Below are 17,277 nucleotides of genomic sequence, written 5' to 3'. Positions count from 1 at the left end.
GGCCAAGTGTACTACAAAAATAAGATGAGAAAAAGAGAAGACTTGTCATCTTAGTAGTCTCCACATTGTCAGCGATAAAAGCATATCAAAAAACTTCTCTTTGCGCATCTTTATTTATCTTAGTTTGTTAAAAGTATTTTCAAAACTGTGAAAATGTACAAAATTATCGAACGTAGTGATGGAGCACATGATTTGCGATGCCTCTCCACAATTTTGATGCGCTCCTCCAGAAAAGGATAAATCACTTTATGCTCTTGAAAATATTTCACCAAGTTGTCACGATCAATCATTTGCATAACACTGATATGCTCATTTGGATCCTTGAAATACTTATGACCATCGCCGCCGTTCAATATAAAGGTGGGCACAATCACTCCATAATACTTGTGCTTATCCAATGGCCGGTATTGGGGAATTGCACAATCGGCGCAGAGCACTTGGCACGATGTGACACGTTTTCCCTTGGGTCGATTGTAGTTAATGATGATCTTCAAGCCAGAGACCTGCAGAAATCCCCCAGACCAGTCTATGTTACGCAACGACGCCGAATGTTCCAGCGATTTGATGATATTCATACCCTTGACACGGGTCACCGACAGAGTATTCCCAAAGGGCAGCACGGTCGCGACATCGGCTCCGGTTACGATTGCTTCTAATCCCGGATCAATGGATGCACGTATTCCTGTCGATTGGAATGTAGAATGTATTTGTTAACCACTCTATGTTATATAGAAACTTACCGCCGCCATTGCAGAATGCTAATGCGGCATCCGTGAAATAAAGTCCGCCCTGATCTTCAGCAATACGACCGTAGACCATAGCGTCGGTAATTAAATTGCCAAAGTTGCATTCTGCCTTTCGGCACGTGGAGCCGTTAAGAAAGACTTTCGATATGCCAACGATCTGTTCATCAAGCTCATCTATTTTTTTCCTCTTTGCGTCCAATACAGCCTTGATACTGCTATCGAGGAGCACCGACGAGTCCAACAACATTGGTTTGCCCCTAAAGTTAATGAGGTTGCCTCCGTTGTCGAACTAGGGTTAAATGTATTGAAAAATACATTACGTAAACAGGAAAAAGAAAAAAAGAAGAAAAGTAAGTTAATTTTAAATATCTTAGTATAAAATTAATAAAGTAATATAAGCAACTTAGTAATCCTAATCTATGAAGTTAATTTACGCTCGCCTCAGTCCATGCAAATCAAAATTAATGTTCTCTAAATATCTTATTAATATAAATGATTTATAAATTACGATTGCTTTACAATACAATGCCAAATTTAAAGCTAACCTATTTAGTATTTCTATTTTAAATTCATATTTATTTATGCTTACTTAACTTAAAGATTTTAGTTGAAAACACAGGATTGTTAATCTCTTAAATATATAGACCTAGATGGTATATCAGTGACAAATACTCCCGGGTTTTAAATGGTATATCTCAACAATTACAAAACTCTATTTTCGATACTAAAAAAATTCCTTCTATTGGTTAGACGAAATTATTTTCTTACCTCCAGATGAATCTCGCCCAAGTATTTGGAGTATGCATAAGCCTGCAAGACTGGCACCTTTCGACCATCTGAGTTGATCACAATAGTCGGATAGTTGCCCTCGGGCATATCCTTGGCAGGCGGCGCACCGGTGTAGAGGAATGTGTGCGAATGTCCTCCAATGACAAGGTCGACTTCAGGACATTTCTTGGCGATTTCCTGATCCCTATTATAACCGGAATGTCCAAGTGCTATGATAATATTAACTCCCTGCTCGACAAGTTTTTTCGCCTCCGAACTTGACATAAGAAAAATTATCTTTGGAAACCACTTAATGATTTGAAATAAATTATAATTACTTAATGCAATCAATTTCATCGAAATACTCCACATCGTTGGCTGTAACCAGATTTTTCGTTTCGGGCGTTAAATAGCCTATGATGCCAATGGCTTTCTCCAATTTCCGGATGACTATGGATTTAGTCAGACTCTTGATATTTTGCATTGAAGGCACTTTTCGCAAGTCCAAATTGCAGCAGACTATGGGAAATTTAACGAGATTCAGAAACGGCAACAGTCCATCGACATTGTCGTCAAACTCGTGATTACCCAGCGACTGTAGACTTGGTTTTAAAACGAAATGAAATAAGATTTAAAAAAAAAACGTTACCATTGCATCTGGATTCAGCATATTCATCATCTCAGCTGCAAACTCGCCCTTATAGAATGTATACCAAGGCGTGCCCTGATATGTATCACCAGCATTTAGATAGAGCGTCGGACCCGCAGCACGGGCTTTTTCAACACTAAGTACTATATGTAATAATTATCTGAGATGTTAAGTGAATACATCAACTTACACCGTGCCCACTCGAGCGAAACCTCCAAAGCATAGACCCTTCTCATCATCACCTTTGGGGCATTTCTCACTGCTTCCCTTCATCGGATCATAGCGAGCATGCATATCATTGTTGTGCAGTATACTGAACTTGAAACCACGGCCTTGGTCGAGAAAGATCAAACATAATAGAAGACTGCAGAGCATTTTTGTAAGACACTGCTAATTATTAATATTTCGCGTATTTTTAAAGCAAATGGCGAAATTAAAATAAGGTAACAGTTTACGAAGCAATAGAAATATACGACAAAAAAAAATTACGTGTACTAAATGTGTGAGTCAAGCGCACTGCTTACTTAGTTAGGCACATATCAGTAAGCAGTGCATGCGTCTGCATTGTGCATCGAGAGCTGCTGGACTAGTGCAAGTCTTATACGCTATTTTGAATGCAGGAGAGTATAAGAGCTCGTTCATAGAAGAAAGTGGTTTCACAGCAGAATTTGTACCCCATAGCTACGCTTAGAACCCAAGCCTGTTCTGCTTATTTCGAATTTCATGTAGTTCTCATAGCAAATTGTGCGTTATATGTATATTACTATATGAAAAGTGTGTGCATTATAATTTATATTAAAATTCCTTTGTATTTCTGACTAAAATAATATTATCATGATGGTCACATCTATATATTCTTTTAAATATAATATAATTTTTAATGTATTTGTACTTCAAGACAATATGAATATGAATACAATCGTTCCCAATAGGTTGGCTAGATTCACAAATTTGATCAAATTTGCAACAGAGAATATGTCTGCGTCTACATTTGACAAGGAAATGTCTTCATCGCTTTCAGTATTCCCGGACTTAATGTATTTCATAAATTCGATTAGATCTACTGAATATTGTTTTTCGAGCAAATCAATTTTATTTCTCTTAATATCCAAGTTATTCGTGATATTCGCATCCTGCGATACCCACTTATCTAGCAGCATAGGAGCACCATCGAAGTTTATTAACTTGCCCATATCATCAAACTGCAAAACAAAAGATATATTGAATTTAATTAAATCAAAATTGGATTAAATAATAGGCCACCTCCAGCTCAATTCTGCCCAAGTATTTGGTAAAGGCATAAGCCTGAACTACAGGTACTTTCTGGCCATTGCGTCTAGTTATCACAGTGGGATATGGACCCTCTGGCCTATCGTAATCCGGCGGAGTTCCGCTATAAAGAAATGTGTGCGAGTGTCCGCCGATAACGACATCAACATCCGGACATGTTAAGGCTATCATGCGATCCTTTTCGTATCCAGAATGTCCCAATGCAATTATAATATCTACACCTTGTTTGGTTAGCAGTCTTGCCTCTTGACTAAGTATACGATAATAATTAACAAACAAAATAATCGCAGCTATTTCAAAGTCCTACTTAATGGACTCTATCTCATCGAGGTATTCAACTTGATTATATGGCACGTAGTATTTTGTAAGCGGCGTTATGTAGCCAATAATGCCAATGTCCCTGCCCAACCTTGTGATTACTGTTGACCGTACCAAGTTCGGAAATATTTGTAGCTCCGGAACCTTTTGAATATCCAGATTGCAACAGACAATCGGAAATTTGGCAATGGTCACAAAGGGAAGTAATCCAGTGACGTTGTCATCGAACTCGTGATTACCCAGTGCCTGAAAAGTGAAATACAATTACTATTATCAGTTAAAGATATATGAAATAAAAACAAACCACTGCATCCGGTTCGAGCAGATTCATTAGATGCGCAGCCAACTGGCCCTTATAGACCTGATACCACAGGGTGCCATGGAAAGTATCTCCCGCATTGAGATACAACGTTGGACCCTCTGCTCGAGCATTGGCTACACTGCAAAAACTGTTAATATGGATCTAGTAAATATATTAAACTTACGCTGTGGCTACTCTTGCAAATCCTCCAAAGCACAAACCCTTGGCATTCTCCTCCTTGGAGCACTTATCACTCTTACCTCTCATTGGATCATAGCGAGCATGCATGTCATTATTGTGAACGATGGTGAACTTAAAGCCATAAACTGATCTAAATGCAAGCAGAAACAATACAAGACTCCACCACATATTTAATTGAGACGAAGATTTCCAATTATTATAGTTCTGTCATCAATGGGAAAACAAAATTTTCCATAGTTTGCAGTCGAAACGAATTTAAATTGTAAGGCAAAAGTTGACTGAGTTAAATAATTTAATTTGTATAATGATTGAGAAATTCTTTGAAATTGAATTTACCAATAAAAAAAAAACGAAAAAACCAAGTTTATATTTTACATATGTTTTTAATGAAGGAAATATTTTAGAAGAATTTTTCAATAATCTATGTTTGCATATATATGTACTATATATTCTTTGGTGCTTACATTGAACAACTTTTAAAATAAAATTTAAAAAAATATAATAAATCTTAATAATGAAGGCAGTAAACATCGGGTTTAACACGGATTTATAAAATTAATCGTGATAAAAGTTTCTAAAATGTTCTATTAGAAATCCATAAAAGTTTTTAGGGAAAATTAATGATACTCTAGTAAAATAAAAACTTTGCTTAGTTGACTTTGAAGCTAATTAAGAACAAACGTTGATTTAGGTTAAACATTTTTAATGCGCACTCAATTGTTGGGTATTCCATTGGAAATTGTAATGGATTCTCAATAAAAATATAAACATAACACAGCTTAAGCAATACATACAATTAGGAGATGGGAATAAATGAAATACCTTACAGTAACGATTACTTGTACTGGGGACGCGATCTTTCAACATTGTGATACGGTCTAGACATCTACATAAGTTAATTATTTAATCATTGAGATCAGCATCGATGCCAGGTGGTTTATTACATTCTTCGAGGCAGTAGAAGCAGCAGAGGTTGCATATTCATGGGATTTTCTAAAGACAATGCGTCCTTCCACCTCCGGATAGACAAAGTCATGTGTCTTCAGATACTCGCTAACAGCTTCGACGACCGTCTTTTTCATGCGCGTCGTGACGGGATTGGCCTCGTCAATCATTTTGTGTCTATCTCCGCCTTCGAAGATGAACTGTGGCATTATTACCTGGTAATACTCCGTCTCATTGAGTCTGGTATAGACCGGCACCTTGCACATGGCACAACGCACATCGACAGAGACAACGCGCTTCCCTTCGGGCATATCCGCATCGTAGACCACATGGAGACCGGAGACCTGCAGGAAGGCGCCATCGGAATCCCTAGACCGAACAGATGCCGAATGTTCGAGTGCATTCCAAATGGTTTTGCCACTGATGCGACTGATGTACAGATCATTCTGGAAGGGCAGCACTGTTAAAAGATCACTCTGAGTGATCATGCCATCAGGCTTCTTCTCAATCGAGCTGCGTATGCCTAAAATATTGAATTGATAATCATTTTTTTCTAATCTAGATATTCAATGCAACTCACCGCCACCTTGGTGGACTGCAATCGCTGCATCTGTCCAAAAATCACCGCCCTGATCCTCCATAACGCGACTGAAGATCATAGCATCGGTAATAAGGTTGCCCATATTGCACTCGATCGCACGACAAATGATCTTCTCACCCTGTAAAGTAACCTTACTATGTCCCACTATGGATTTTTCCATTTCCGTGACATTTTTGCGATACACATCCAACAAAGTTAGCAGTTCCTTGTCTTGAGGTACAGTCGAATCCAACAGTATTGGAGAACCATTGAAATCCAACAGATTGCCATCTTTGTCGAACTAAGTAGAACATTAAAAATGATCAGAAATATTTTCATAGATTCAATGGAAAATTCTGCTTACCTTAACGTGCAGTTTGCCCATATACTTTGTGTAAGCAAAGGCTTGTACCACAGGCACTCGCTTGCCACTCTTCTGTGTGATCACTGTGGGATATGGACCATCGATTTTCTCCACACTGGGCTTCTCGCCATTGTATAGGAACGTATTGGTGTGGCCCCCAATAACAATGTCAACTTCGGGACACTTTTGAGCAATTTCTTGATCCTTTTTGTAGCCAGAGTGCCCCAGCGCAATGATAATCTTAAAGCCTTGCGCCTTCAGTCGAGCTGCCTCAATGCTATTTGAAAAAAGTTAGAGTGAAATAGTAAGCTAAAATTAGATATTGTTTCAGATTAGATTTGTCATAAGATTCGTCAAACTTCACAGTTAATTCTTTCCATTTAATTATTTCTAACTTAGTTACATAAAATTGATTTGTAGATTTTTTTCCAATTTTATAAATATTAAAAAAAAAACTCATTTAATGGAACCCATAGAGTATAAACATATACATATATAATATAAACATGATCAGCAGTCGAGGAAATATAGAAGCTATGTCCGTCTGTCCGTGTGTCCGTATGAACACCTAGATCTCAGAAACTACAAGAGATAGAGCCACACTGATACCAAATATACATTTCGGTATATTAATTTGGAATATTTAAATTTTAATACTGCACTGTTTTGTTTTTATTGAGAGAGCAAATAGCAAGTATCTCACAGTCGTACACACTCGACTGAAGTTCTGTTTCGTGCTTTCTAATGTGCCTTTTTGATACTAATATAATATCATTATGTCTAACACTAAACTCAACCCAGTTAAATACCACTCATATTAAAATTAAACAAAATTCATAAAACAGATAGAACCTTCGGTATACTCACTTTATAGCAGCGACCTCCTCATTGAATATAACATTATTTTTGATGGACTGCGTTTTGGTTTCTGGTGTGAGATAACCAATCACAGCAATCTTGGTGCCATTCGCCTCCAGAATGGTGGAATTCACGAGATTTTTGGTGGCGGCTAAAGCGGGCTCCTGGCTAAGATCCATATTGCAGGTCACAACAGGAAAGTTGACATCATTGAGGAACGGTATTAAACCCTCGACTTTCTCATCGAACTCGTGGTTGCCCAGTGACTACACATAAATTAAAATTTAATCATATTAATATAAATACATTTAATCATATTTAAATTGTAATCAGATAATCGGATAAGGTGCAAGGTAAAGTCTTACCGCAGCATCTGGCTGCAATTTGTTAAGAAAGACGCTGGCAATTTTGTGCTTGTAGAGCGCAAACCATGGTGTGCCCGTATAAGTATCTCCAGCATTTAAAAAGAACACAGGAGTTCCTCCATTCTTTGCCTCTGCGCGATGTTTGCTAACTCTGCAATGAAAAGCATTTAAAATGGATTCGACAAGCGAACGATTTATATTAAATTATATAGTATTATTTTACTCACACGTAGGCGACTCTGGCAAAGCCCCCAAAGCACTTGTCATTTTTGGTATCCTCCAGGGAACACTTTTCACCTATCACATTTGTCTGCTCAAATCTGGCGTGCATGTCATTGTTGTGAAGGATAATAAACTCAGTTGCTACGACTGCATTAGTTGGTATGGGATTGGCCAGCACAGTGGGGCCAAATAGTAAAAGAGCGACTAAAATAGTGAGCTGCAGCATTTTTGAACTGTGGAGCGAAAAGGAAATCGAAACTATGAAACAAGAAACGAAACAAAACTTTAACTCTATGAGTACTCTTGCAGTTTCGAAGTCTGATTATTAAGACATTGTTCAATCAAAAGTCTGTACAAAATCTTCAACTCAAACCTGAAGCTAAGTCTTCCAAAAAAGCTCAATCATAGATATCTGTAGTGAAAAATGAATTCAATTTTGTCAGACAAAGTGGTGGGAGTAAGATTGGCAATTATTTCACTATTTCATTGCTCCATTTCGTCTCTTGATGAAGGCGATAAAGATATTTACTGATGCCACAGTTGATTGTCATGCTGACTTTGGCAAATGATCGCCATCATGTGGGAGTCGCAAATAATGGAATTGATGGACTTATCTGTTACATAAACGATTGCTGTAACTCTCTAACGGACTGAGAGATTAATTATGTAACTGATATCACCAAATCAACAATTCGAAAATAACTCTAATGACGGAAAAGATTTTCATTAGAGATCTAACGCTAGCACAGCGACACAATAAGATTGTTGATTTTGATAACATGTAACACTAGACTTGGATTTTCCCATAAAGTTAAAGTTTAGTTATATACTTTGTTTTCGTTTTGTTTTTATTGTTATTGCCCTCAGCATGTGTAGACATGCTTAATACTTATTAACTTAATTGCTGGACAACAAACTTGTTATCTCACATGTTAAGCAAAAGATACAACATCTTTTTTGTGCGAGAGCAAAAAGGGAATCACCCCAGAGAAGGGTGCAAACGGGTTTCAAAATAGTTCTTTTGAATATTAACCCAATTAATTTGTTGACTAAACAATTTTTGGTTTTTAAACCGAAACCGGCATCCACTTGATTGAGTGACAACGAGTTCAGCTTATAACGGGTAACTGGATATGTATTCTAGGAACTGGTATATTACAAATTTATTTGCAATGTTGTTTTGAAATCAGCTGATTGCTCGAGAATTGTTTTTTAAAATGAACCCAGTGACAATTAATTAACCATTGGATGAATTTAATGATTTGAAAAGCAAACTCTGTTGGGGATTTTTTTTGTTGCAAGCTTCTTGTAATTGCTCACTTATTAATCGCAATTGTAAATGAATTCAACTGAAACCGAGAATAATTGAATATAATCGGCGTTCTAGCAAAAATTCGTATTGTGTTTCACAGTATAATGCTCGGATTTCTCGTTGACAACCATGACATTGCGAAACAAGTGAAATTAGTTAAAGTGCCACGGACTGTAAAAACTCATTTCAACTAAAAGTTCGACAACTTGCTGCCAATATCTTTTTAACGGTCAACGTAACTCTCAAAGTTGAGGTATGTACATATGTATGTAGTTCTTGCTTCCAATTTCAAATCGATTGTAAAAACTTTTGAGTTGTTTGGTTGCCTGGAAACAAGACCACAACAAACTTCACTTCTCACTCCCCACCTCCCCATTTTGCAGCACTTGTCACAGGCGTACCTTAAGAACACACTTGTTGTTGGAGTATGTATGCAAAAAAAACACGAAGAGATCACACACAAATGCAACTGGGCAGAGGGAGTCAACCGCTGCCATCGACGTCTGCTGTCGCACTGACATCGCGCAGATTCCAAATGCCGGCAAAGCACACAACAGACAGCAGTAATGGGAGCGACAGCGACAGCAGCACGGCAGAATGGGCAGCAGAAACAGAATCCGAAGCGAAGACAGAGACAGCGCTGCTGACCGATCTGTCACTTAACGAAATTGGTTACACTGCACCTACGCATGCATGCAGAATGAGAGCGACAACGAGAGTGTTTGAGAGAGCAAAGTGGAGTGCGTTTGAGAGTGAGAGTAAAATTGCAGCAGCCGACGAAGCTACTTCCAATGCATAACGGTTACGCTAATTCACACTTATTATCGCCCACAGCCAAACCTGCGTTATCAGTCGGCGTCACTGTCTTCGGCTATGTCGTCGTCGTCGTCGTTGTCTGTGTCGGTCTCGCGATCGCACCTAATCTCGCAATCGTTTAGCATAGCAACATTTGCATAAATGTGCCTGTGTGTGTCTGTATTTGTAGTTGTTGCTGTGTCTGTGTTCTAAATGAAAGTGAAAGATGTCGCATTTCTGCATTGCATTCACTTGGATATTAAATCAAAGTGTCTGTGAAAAAGACCTAAATTTAGAGCGCGCATTATCCAGTGAATATGTGAGTTCGTTTATGCGTCCCAGCTGATCGCGACTAACACTCACTAGATTGCTAAACAATAGGCAAGTTAATCCAGCTGTTTTCTTATCAAAGAGCGACTATTTCACATGCCTCTCCATATTAAGTGCTCGTCACACACGTATTATCAAATAACAAGGAAGAGCTTTTGAGTGTGTGATTGCAACAGCTTTCAATTGTTTCATTGTTTGTCAAGTGTAAACAAGTGTAATTATGGCAACTGCACCTCAAAAGATATTGCTCAAGGAAATATTAGTTATATTTATAATATCGTAAAAATAAAATAAAAATAAAAAATTAATTTATTTAGGCTTCCACATTTTGTCAAAAGAAATTTCTATAAATAAAATAATTAAATTTATATTTTTCCATTTTTACATTTTTTTACCACATTTAAATGTTTGATATTTCAAAACTACTATTCCTCATTAATTAATTTTTTTTACAATTATAATAATTATATTTGCTGAAATAAATACAAAACAGCTGTGACTGTTGACCGTGACAGACAGTGATTTCTATACATTACAATGCTGTAAGTTACCAGATATCCATATTTATTCATTACGTACTCGAATCAACATTGCAAATATTTATATAAATTACGTATTAAGACACAAGGTCAGATGGGCATAATGACGAAAAATACCCATAATTCAGGGAAAGCCTAATCAATTGCGATTGCTGTTTATCACGTAGAGCTTTATCGCATAAACATCGCTGCTCACGTGTTTCACTTGAAACCACAAATAAAAGTGCAATCTTTAATTAGTCCGTTTATCTTTAGATCGCCACAAATAACCAAATGAGATCAACACGCAATCGTAGATTTATCACGAAAATAAGGCAGACATTTATTGTAGAATACACATTTTGCATTGTAGTTAACTTTATAAATTCACAGCTATCGTATACAGTTGTATAAATTTGCACTTGAGCTGCAGGAAGCGAAACCTTTGCACACACCACTCACACACACTTTACGACTAATTAAACAAACGCGACAACAAAGTTGTGGCCACTATCAAGCCAAATGAGGCTAGAATACTGGTGGCGCCATCTGTTGGCCCGCGGATGACGATGCGTCCCTCGTTGGCAGGATAAACATAGTGCCGTGCCTCCAAATACTGTCCCAAGGCAAACTGATCGTTCTTCACGAGCAACTCAGTGTAGGGATCAATGGGTTCGGTCAGATTGTAGCCATCGCCGCCATTGAGAATGAATTCATTCACGATCACCTTGTAGAGAGCGGTCTCATTGAGGGGACTGTAGGTGGGCACGGCGCACTCAGCACATCGCACCAGAGCGGAGACCACACGATGTCCTTCCTCCATGTCGTAGTCATACTCAATGATGAGGCCAGCAAACTGCAAGAATCCACCATTCGAATCCTGGTTGCGAATGCTTGCCGAACGTTCCAGCGCACTCCTCAGTGTTGCGCCCGAGATGCGTGTGATATAAAGATTGTTCTCAAATGGCAACACTGTGAGAACATCGCTACCTGTGATGGAACCATTGCCATTCTTATCAATCGTCGCGCGAATGCCTGCAAAATGCGAATATCTGTAATCATAATCATTGCTTAAATCACAGCGTAAATCAATTTACCGCCGCCCTGTATCAAGGCAATGGAAGCGTCCGTCCAGTAATCGCCAGCCTTATCTTCCAATACGCGTGTATGCACCATCGAATCGGCAACCAGATTACCCAGATTACACTCCCTCAGACGACATATGTTGCCACCCTCAAGCGTCACCTTGGTGTATCCAACAATTGTCTGCTCCAAATGTGTGATATTGGGACGATACACATCCAACAAATCAAGCAGATCTTGCTCTTGGGAAATAGAAGCATTCAGCAGAATTGGGGCTCCATCGAACTCGAGTAAATTTCCTTCAGCATCGAACTGAGAAGGGAAAGATTAGTTTAATATATAGAAGAATATATGTGCAGAGTAAAGCTTCATTAAGAGAACGCCTTTTCTTATTCTTCTCAATTGGTGTTTTTATAAGTTTAAACTCTCAGTTTTTCAGCTATTTTTATGAAATTATGAAATTACAGATAGTAAATAATTAAAAAAAAACTTAAGTGTACTAAGCTTCAGATAGTTATTGTTATTATAGGCAATTCATATTGAAAAATTAAAATTTATCTTCTAAAAGAAAGTTGTGAATAATCTGTGTGAAAAATCTACATTCTTATTTCTAACATAAAACACAATTGACAAATGTATTTTCATATTATCCTAATAAACTATTCTAATTATCATTCAATTGTATGAAACATTGCTTCCTCGTTTGTCATAAGAAATATAATTGGAAAATAAATGTTTTGCATTTTAAACGTGTTGAATTCTAATAATAAATCGATAAACATTGTATTCTGTGTATTCTACCTAAAGTTAATTCACATCAGTCTGCAATATGTTTCGCTTACCAAGTAAGCAGTTGGATTAAAAATAAATAATTATTTATAGTACCACGAGGCCGAAGGCCTTATTGCTGGTATACCATTCATTGCTATTAGTTATTCTTAATTGTAAATATTATATACTTTTGGTTTATCGAATTAAAATCTAATAAATCGATGTCTGCGTGAAAAAGAAGTTCTTTTGTCTATTAAATAAATTCATTTCAGTCTACTACTTATTACGCCTCTTTCTATATAATAATAACAATACTGTAACTCACCTGCACATGAATTTTGCCCAAATACTTGGTGTAAGCATAAGCCTGCACCACAGGCACCTTCTTGCCACTTGACTGGGTCACCGTGGTGGGATAAGGACCACGAACAGCCTCAGCATTGGTGTCATCCTTATCGGCAACGGGTTGACTCGAGTCGAGGAATGTGTGTGAATGTCCACCGATCACAATATCGACATCGGGACAATCTCTGGCGATCTCCTGATCCTTCTGGTAACCCGAGTGTCCCAGAGCAATGATAATATTGATGCCCTGTGCCTTCAGCCTTGTTGCCTCGGCACTGCAATGAATCAAATCAGTTGTAACAAGAATTCACATGTAAATTGCGAAGTGTCTTACTTGATGGAGACAATTTCTTCGGCGTATTCCACATCGTTTTGGAAAGAGAGATCTTTGGTGTCTGGTGTGAGATAACCAATGACGCCAATCTTCGTCCCGTTCACTTCAAGAACAGTGGAGTTTGACAGCTTGTTGGTGGCAGCCAAATCGGGCTCTTTGGACAAATCCAAATTGCAAGCCAAAACTGGGAATTCCACAGCGTTGAGGAATGGTATCAGACCCTCGACGTTCTTATCGAACTCGTGGTTGCCAAGTGACTATGCATTGATGGGGGAGGCGATTAGTCCACAACAAGTTTTGAATATGAGGTGATGAACTTACGATGGCATCAGGCTGTAGTTTGTTGAGAAAAGCGCTAGTGATGTTGTCCTTGAAGACAGTAAACCAAGCGGTGCCTGTGTAAGTGTCACCCGCATTCAAGTAAAGCACAGGAGTTCCTCCATTCTTAGCCTCCTCGCGGTACGTGCGCACTCTGAAAGGATATTCATTAGAATCTCTCTCTCTCTCTTTTGGATATCATTTGAGGCATCACTTACTCGTGGGCAACGCGTGCAAAGCCACCGTAGCACTTGTCGGTGTTGGCATCCTCTGCACTGCAAGTGCCACCATTGACATTGGTCTGCTCGAACCTGGCGTGCATGTCATTGTTGTGCAGAATGATGAGTTCCGTGGCCACAGCAGCTTTGGGCACAAGCACAGGATTGGCTGCAATGGGGCTGAGCAGCAAACTGCACGCAACGATCAACAGTTGCGATATCATCGTCATCATCAGGCTGGAGCTGAAAATGAAGTGAATGACACATGGGAGGTCAGTACAACGTGCTCATGATAATTTCATAATAATCGCAATGATCGCCATATAATCATTATCTCAGATAGAAACAAGTACGCGTGAGTATCTTTTGGCATACGCAAAAAAGGGCAAACTAAATCTTATCTGCACTTCCATTAATAAATAACAAGCACTTATCACTTGCTGCCAAAGAGCAAATCAATATTCGAATTTATAATGGCCACTAAATTTAATCGCGTATTTGCCGCACTCTCGAAGTACGAAACGTGTACCCACCGAGTTAACAAATTCATTATGAGTGAGTACACTTTATTGTTATTTTGTTTGCTAGGTTTTTCATTAAATGATTTGTGGCCCGCTTTACAACGCAGGTAATACTAATCTGAACGTCTAAACAGACTAATAAATGTGTGTATTGCCAGCAATTAACAGACGAGTTAACGAGTTGTCGTGTTCATCTAAGAGATGAATGAACGTTTTGCCTTTCGATCTGATAGCGGAAAGTATTTCAGGTGGAATCCACTCGACAAATAACAACTGCATTTGGCTCGATATCAACACAACAGGTAAAACCGACTTTCAAAACTGTTCAAGTATGAGTCTTATTCGCATTTGATTCGTATTCGTATTCGTATTCGTATTCGTATTCGTATTCGTATTCGTATTCGTATTCGCTTTCGGTATTCGGTATTCGTTTTTTGTATTCGCACTCGTTGTAGGGTTTACGTAGTAGTTACTCACATGCTCTCGTCTCAAAATCCGCTAACAAACTGGCCCCAAAACGATGTGGAACCGCGGCTATAACCGAAAACCGAAAACAGAAAAAAAAAACATACCGAAATACTTCAATATTGTCTCGCTGAGCGTGTGATTACGATACGAAGCAGCGCGTGCTTGTATTTTTGTTGTTGTTCGCTGTTGTTGTTTTCCCTCATCAGTGTTTTTTTTTTGTTATTTTTTTTTTGAGAGTGTTTTTTTGTTGTGCTTTGCGTTTTTTTCTTAGCGTCAGCAAGCGATTTAAATAGGGCTATTGTATTTATTTGCAGATACGCGTTCTACGACTCTAATTGCTATTGCTGATTATCGCACAAATTTCGGCCTCTCTTTCTTTCTTTCACTCTCTCTCTCTCTCTCTCCTAGTTGTCGCTTCCTCTCGAGCTGATATCGGGACACGACATCGCATTATCAAAATTGCCAATATACAACCTGTTGGGTACAATCACTCGGCTTCTGTGGCCACCAAAAAATTCTCAACGAAGATATATAGTTTTATTTTCAATATATGTACGAACGTATGTACATATGTTTATACCAGCTACCCATAGGGTAGAAGGGTATTATAACTTTGTGAAGGCATACATATATCTATATAACTTACGTGTAATTTCCCTAAGGACTGCTTTTCTCAAAAAAAACTCTGCAAATGTACGTAAACAATCCTGAGTCTGGGACCAGACTTCTTGGTCATGTTTACGCAAATCAAAACAAATCAAATCGAACAACAAGCGTAATTTTAAAGCTATATACTATAACTGTAGTCTTTGTGATTCCTGAAAATTTAGTTGCGATCAAAAAAAAAATTGTCGAAGTTATTAAAGAACTACTTTTGTATGGGCAAAAACGACTACTTACTAGGGGTCTTAGTTGCTTTAGCTGACAATCTGGTATATTTTGCAGTATATCTATATAACAAATATACCGCTTGGTATATTTTTGGTATTTTTGTAATATTTTCGGTATATTTTTGGGAATAATTTCGCAATATTTTGTTTTTATTCAAAATGGGTAGCGGGTATCTCACAGTCGAGCACACTCGACTTTAGCTTTCTTACTTGTTTTTAGTTGGAATAGTTTGTGCAAGCACTTGCTTGCATATAGTATATTCCCATGATAGTCGTACACGTTTCTATGCCGTATGAGTCTTTGTTTTATGCCCAACAGTTGTTCAAACAGAACGTGATGTTCCCACGCAAATACATTAATATATTTAACATGAATACGAGGATGAGTTCATAACATAAGTATCCCTCCCATTGCGACTGTAAATTGTGTACTTAAATATATATAATACTTAAATATGTGAACAAACACATCAATTTGCACATATGTCAAAAAAAACCAAAAACCAAAAAAACAACATAAGGAACAGTCGGAAATACAGTAAAAGATATTGTCGCAGCTACATACCATAATCATCAAGTTGGCAATAAAAAAGAATTTGAAATTTCTTCAAATATGCGTCGGCATTGAAATTAATTTGATATGATAACAAAGCCATGTCTTGTCTTGTCGCAAATGCAAATCGTAGAATCTTCTTCGGAGCAAGTTCCATTCTGCCAGACGCCCATTAATCAACTTGCTTCAAATCTTTTTTTGTTTTCTTTTTTTTTTTAGTTTTGTTCTGTTTCATTCAACACTCTCTGGGTTGTTCTCGCCTTAAGTACATATTATATATTTTCGATTCATGTGCTCGCACTTTGGCACTTAAAAATAATTTATTTATTACATTGAAATATATATTATAAGTATGTTGGCAACAAAGCATAGAGGTATGACAGCTTGGCCGGAAAGATAGCATAATACTAATTTAAAACATGTAGAATTGATGATTTTTCAAAAACTTTGACAGAGCTAATTCTAATTTATTTTATAATGCCCATGGTTTATTTATAAACTATTAGTTTTCTTTTTTAGAAATGTCTCTTAATATTTGTGTTTAGCAAATTTAAGCAAAATAAATAAATAAGTTTATCTGTACAAAGCAAATCTAGTAAATCTAAAAGCAATCTTCGTTGCGATAAGAAGACCTATATATAAATTTAACTAGATTATGCAGCAACTCGACATACTCATTTTGCTACGTCATTTTTATGCTACGTCAAACGGTTCGACGAAATTAAATCAAAACGTAGAAGAATTAAAATAACAAGTAAGAAAGATTCAGTGAAGTGCGTGTGAGAATGTGAGATACTCGCTAACCATTATCAATAATAGCGCTATTACTCATAAAGAATCTACCGAAAGCCATATTTAATATATCGATATACTAGTATATTCAAAATATACCAGATTACCAACCAAAGCAACTAAGACCCGTCTGCAGCAGACGTTTTTATTTGCATTGCAAAATTATTTCTTAAATAATATTTATAATTTTTATCTAATCGCAGAATAATTTTGAGGAATCATAAAGTCTGACGAATAGACCGACAGCATCGTCTTCTATTGGTTAGATATTTTTGGATGTTGGCTTGGACCTATAATACTTTTGCGCTTTGGGTCTCAGATATAAAAATTAAATTAAATGGCGATTATCTTAGAAAGGAATCAAACCCAGAAATTTTTTATTGCTCTATATTTCGTTTGCTAACAGATTCATATATTAGAAA

General features: G+C 37.5%; 3 protein-coding genes across 4 annotated transcripts; all 3 read right to left on the bottom strand.

Moving 5' to 3' along the window:
- Positions 1-100: 100 nt before the first annotated feature.
- On the bottom strand, positions 101-4,561 carry LOC132793786 (protein 5NUC-like). Its single transcript, XM_060803870.1, has 12 exons — positions 4,257-4,561; positions 4,076-4,211; positions 3,761-4,017; positions 3,427-3,703; positions 3,064-3,365; positions 2,838-2,868; positions 2,354-2,553; positions 2,164-2,299; positions 1,853-2,109; positions 1,515-1,791; positions 741-1,035; positions 101-682 (listed from the first exon to the last, which is right to left on the bottom strand). The coding sequence occupies exons 1-12, from the start codon at positions 4,439-4,441 to the stop codon at positions 120-122; spliced, it is 2,916 nt and encodes a 971-aa protein (XP_060659853.1). The 5' UTR covers positions 4,442-4,561; the 3' UTR covers positions 101-119.
- Positions 4,562-4,887: 326 nt separating this feature from the next.
- LOC132791653 (protein 5NUC-like) lies at positions 4,888-9,462 on the bottom strand. Its single transcript, XM_060800666.1, has 7 exons — positions 9,321-9,462; positions 7,613-7,840; positions 7,386-7,536; positions 7,030-7,286; positions 6,163-6,439; positions 5,799-6,099; positions 4,888-5,741 (listed from the first exon to the last, which is right to left on the bottom strand). The coding sequence occupies exons 2-7, from the start codon at positions 7,831-7,833 to the stop codon at positions 5,173-5,175; spliced, it is 1,776 nt and encodes a 591-aa protein (XP_060656649.1). The 5' UTR covers positions 7,834-7,840; positions 9,321-9,462; the 3' UTR covers positions 4,888-5,172.
- A 1,414-nt stretch (positions 9,463-10,876) lies between these two features.
- Positions 10,877-14,693, bottom strand: LOC132791414 (protein 5NUC-like). 2 transcript variants are annotated; one of them, XM_060800313.1, is made up of 7 exons: positions 14,630-14,693; positions 13,632-13,874; positions 13,417-13,567; positions 13,096-13,352; positions 12,742-13,036; positions 11,660-11,957; positions 10,877-11,597 (listed from the first exon to the last, which is right to left on the bottom strand). In XM_060800313.1, exons 2-7 carry the CDS (start codon positions 13,862-13,864, stop codon positions 11,038-11,040), a joined length of 1,794 nt encoding a protein of 597 aa, XP_060656296.1. In that variant the 5' UTR covers positions 13,865-13,874; positions 14,630-14,693; the 3' UTR covers positions 10,877-11,037. The 2 variants fall into 2 exon arrangements, with proteins under 2 accessions (XP_060656296.1, XP_060656295.1); XM_060800312.1 differs by lacking the exon at positions 14,630-14,693 and adding an exon at positions 14,165-14,294.
- Between the last annotated feature and the right edge of the window lie 2,584 nt (positions 14,694-17,277).

Source organism: Drosophila nasuta, chromosome 3 (genome assembly GCF_023558535.2).
Source record: "Drosophila nasuta strain 15112-1781.00 chromosome 3, ASM2355853v1, whole genome shotgun sequence".
NCBI lineage: Eukaryota > Metazoa > Arthropoda > Insecta > Diptera > Drosophilidae > Drosophila > Drosophila nasuta.
This window is presented reverse-complemented; position numbering and strand designations above follow the sequence as displayed.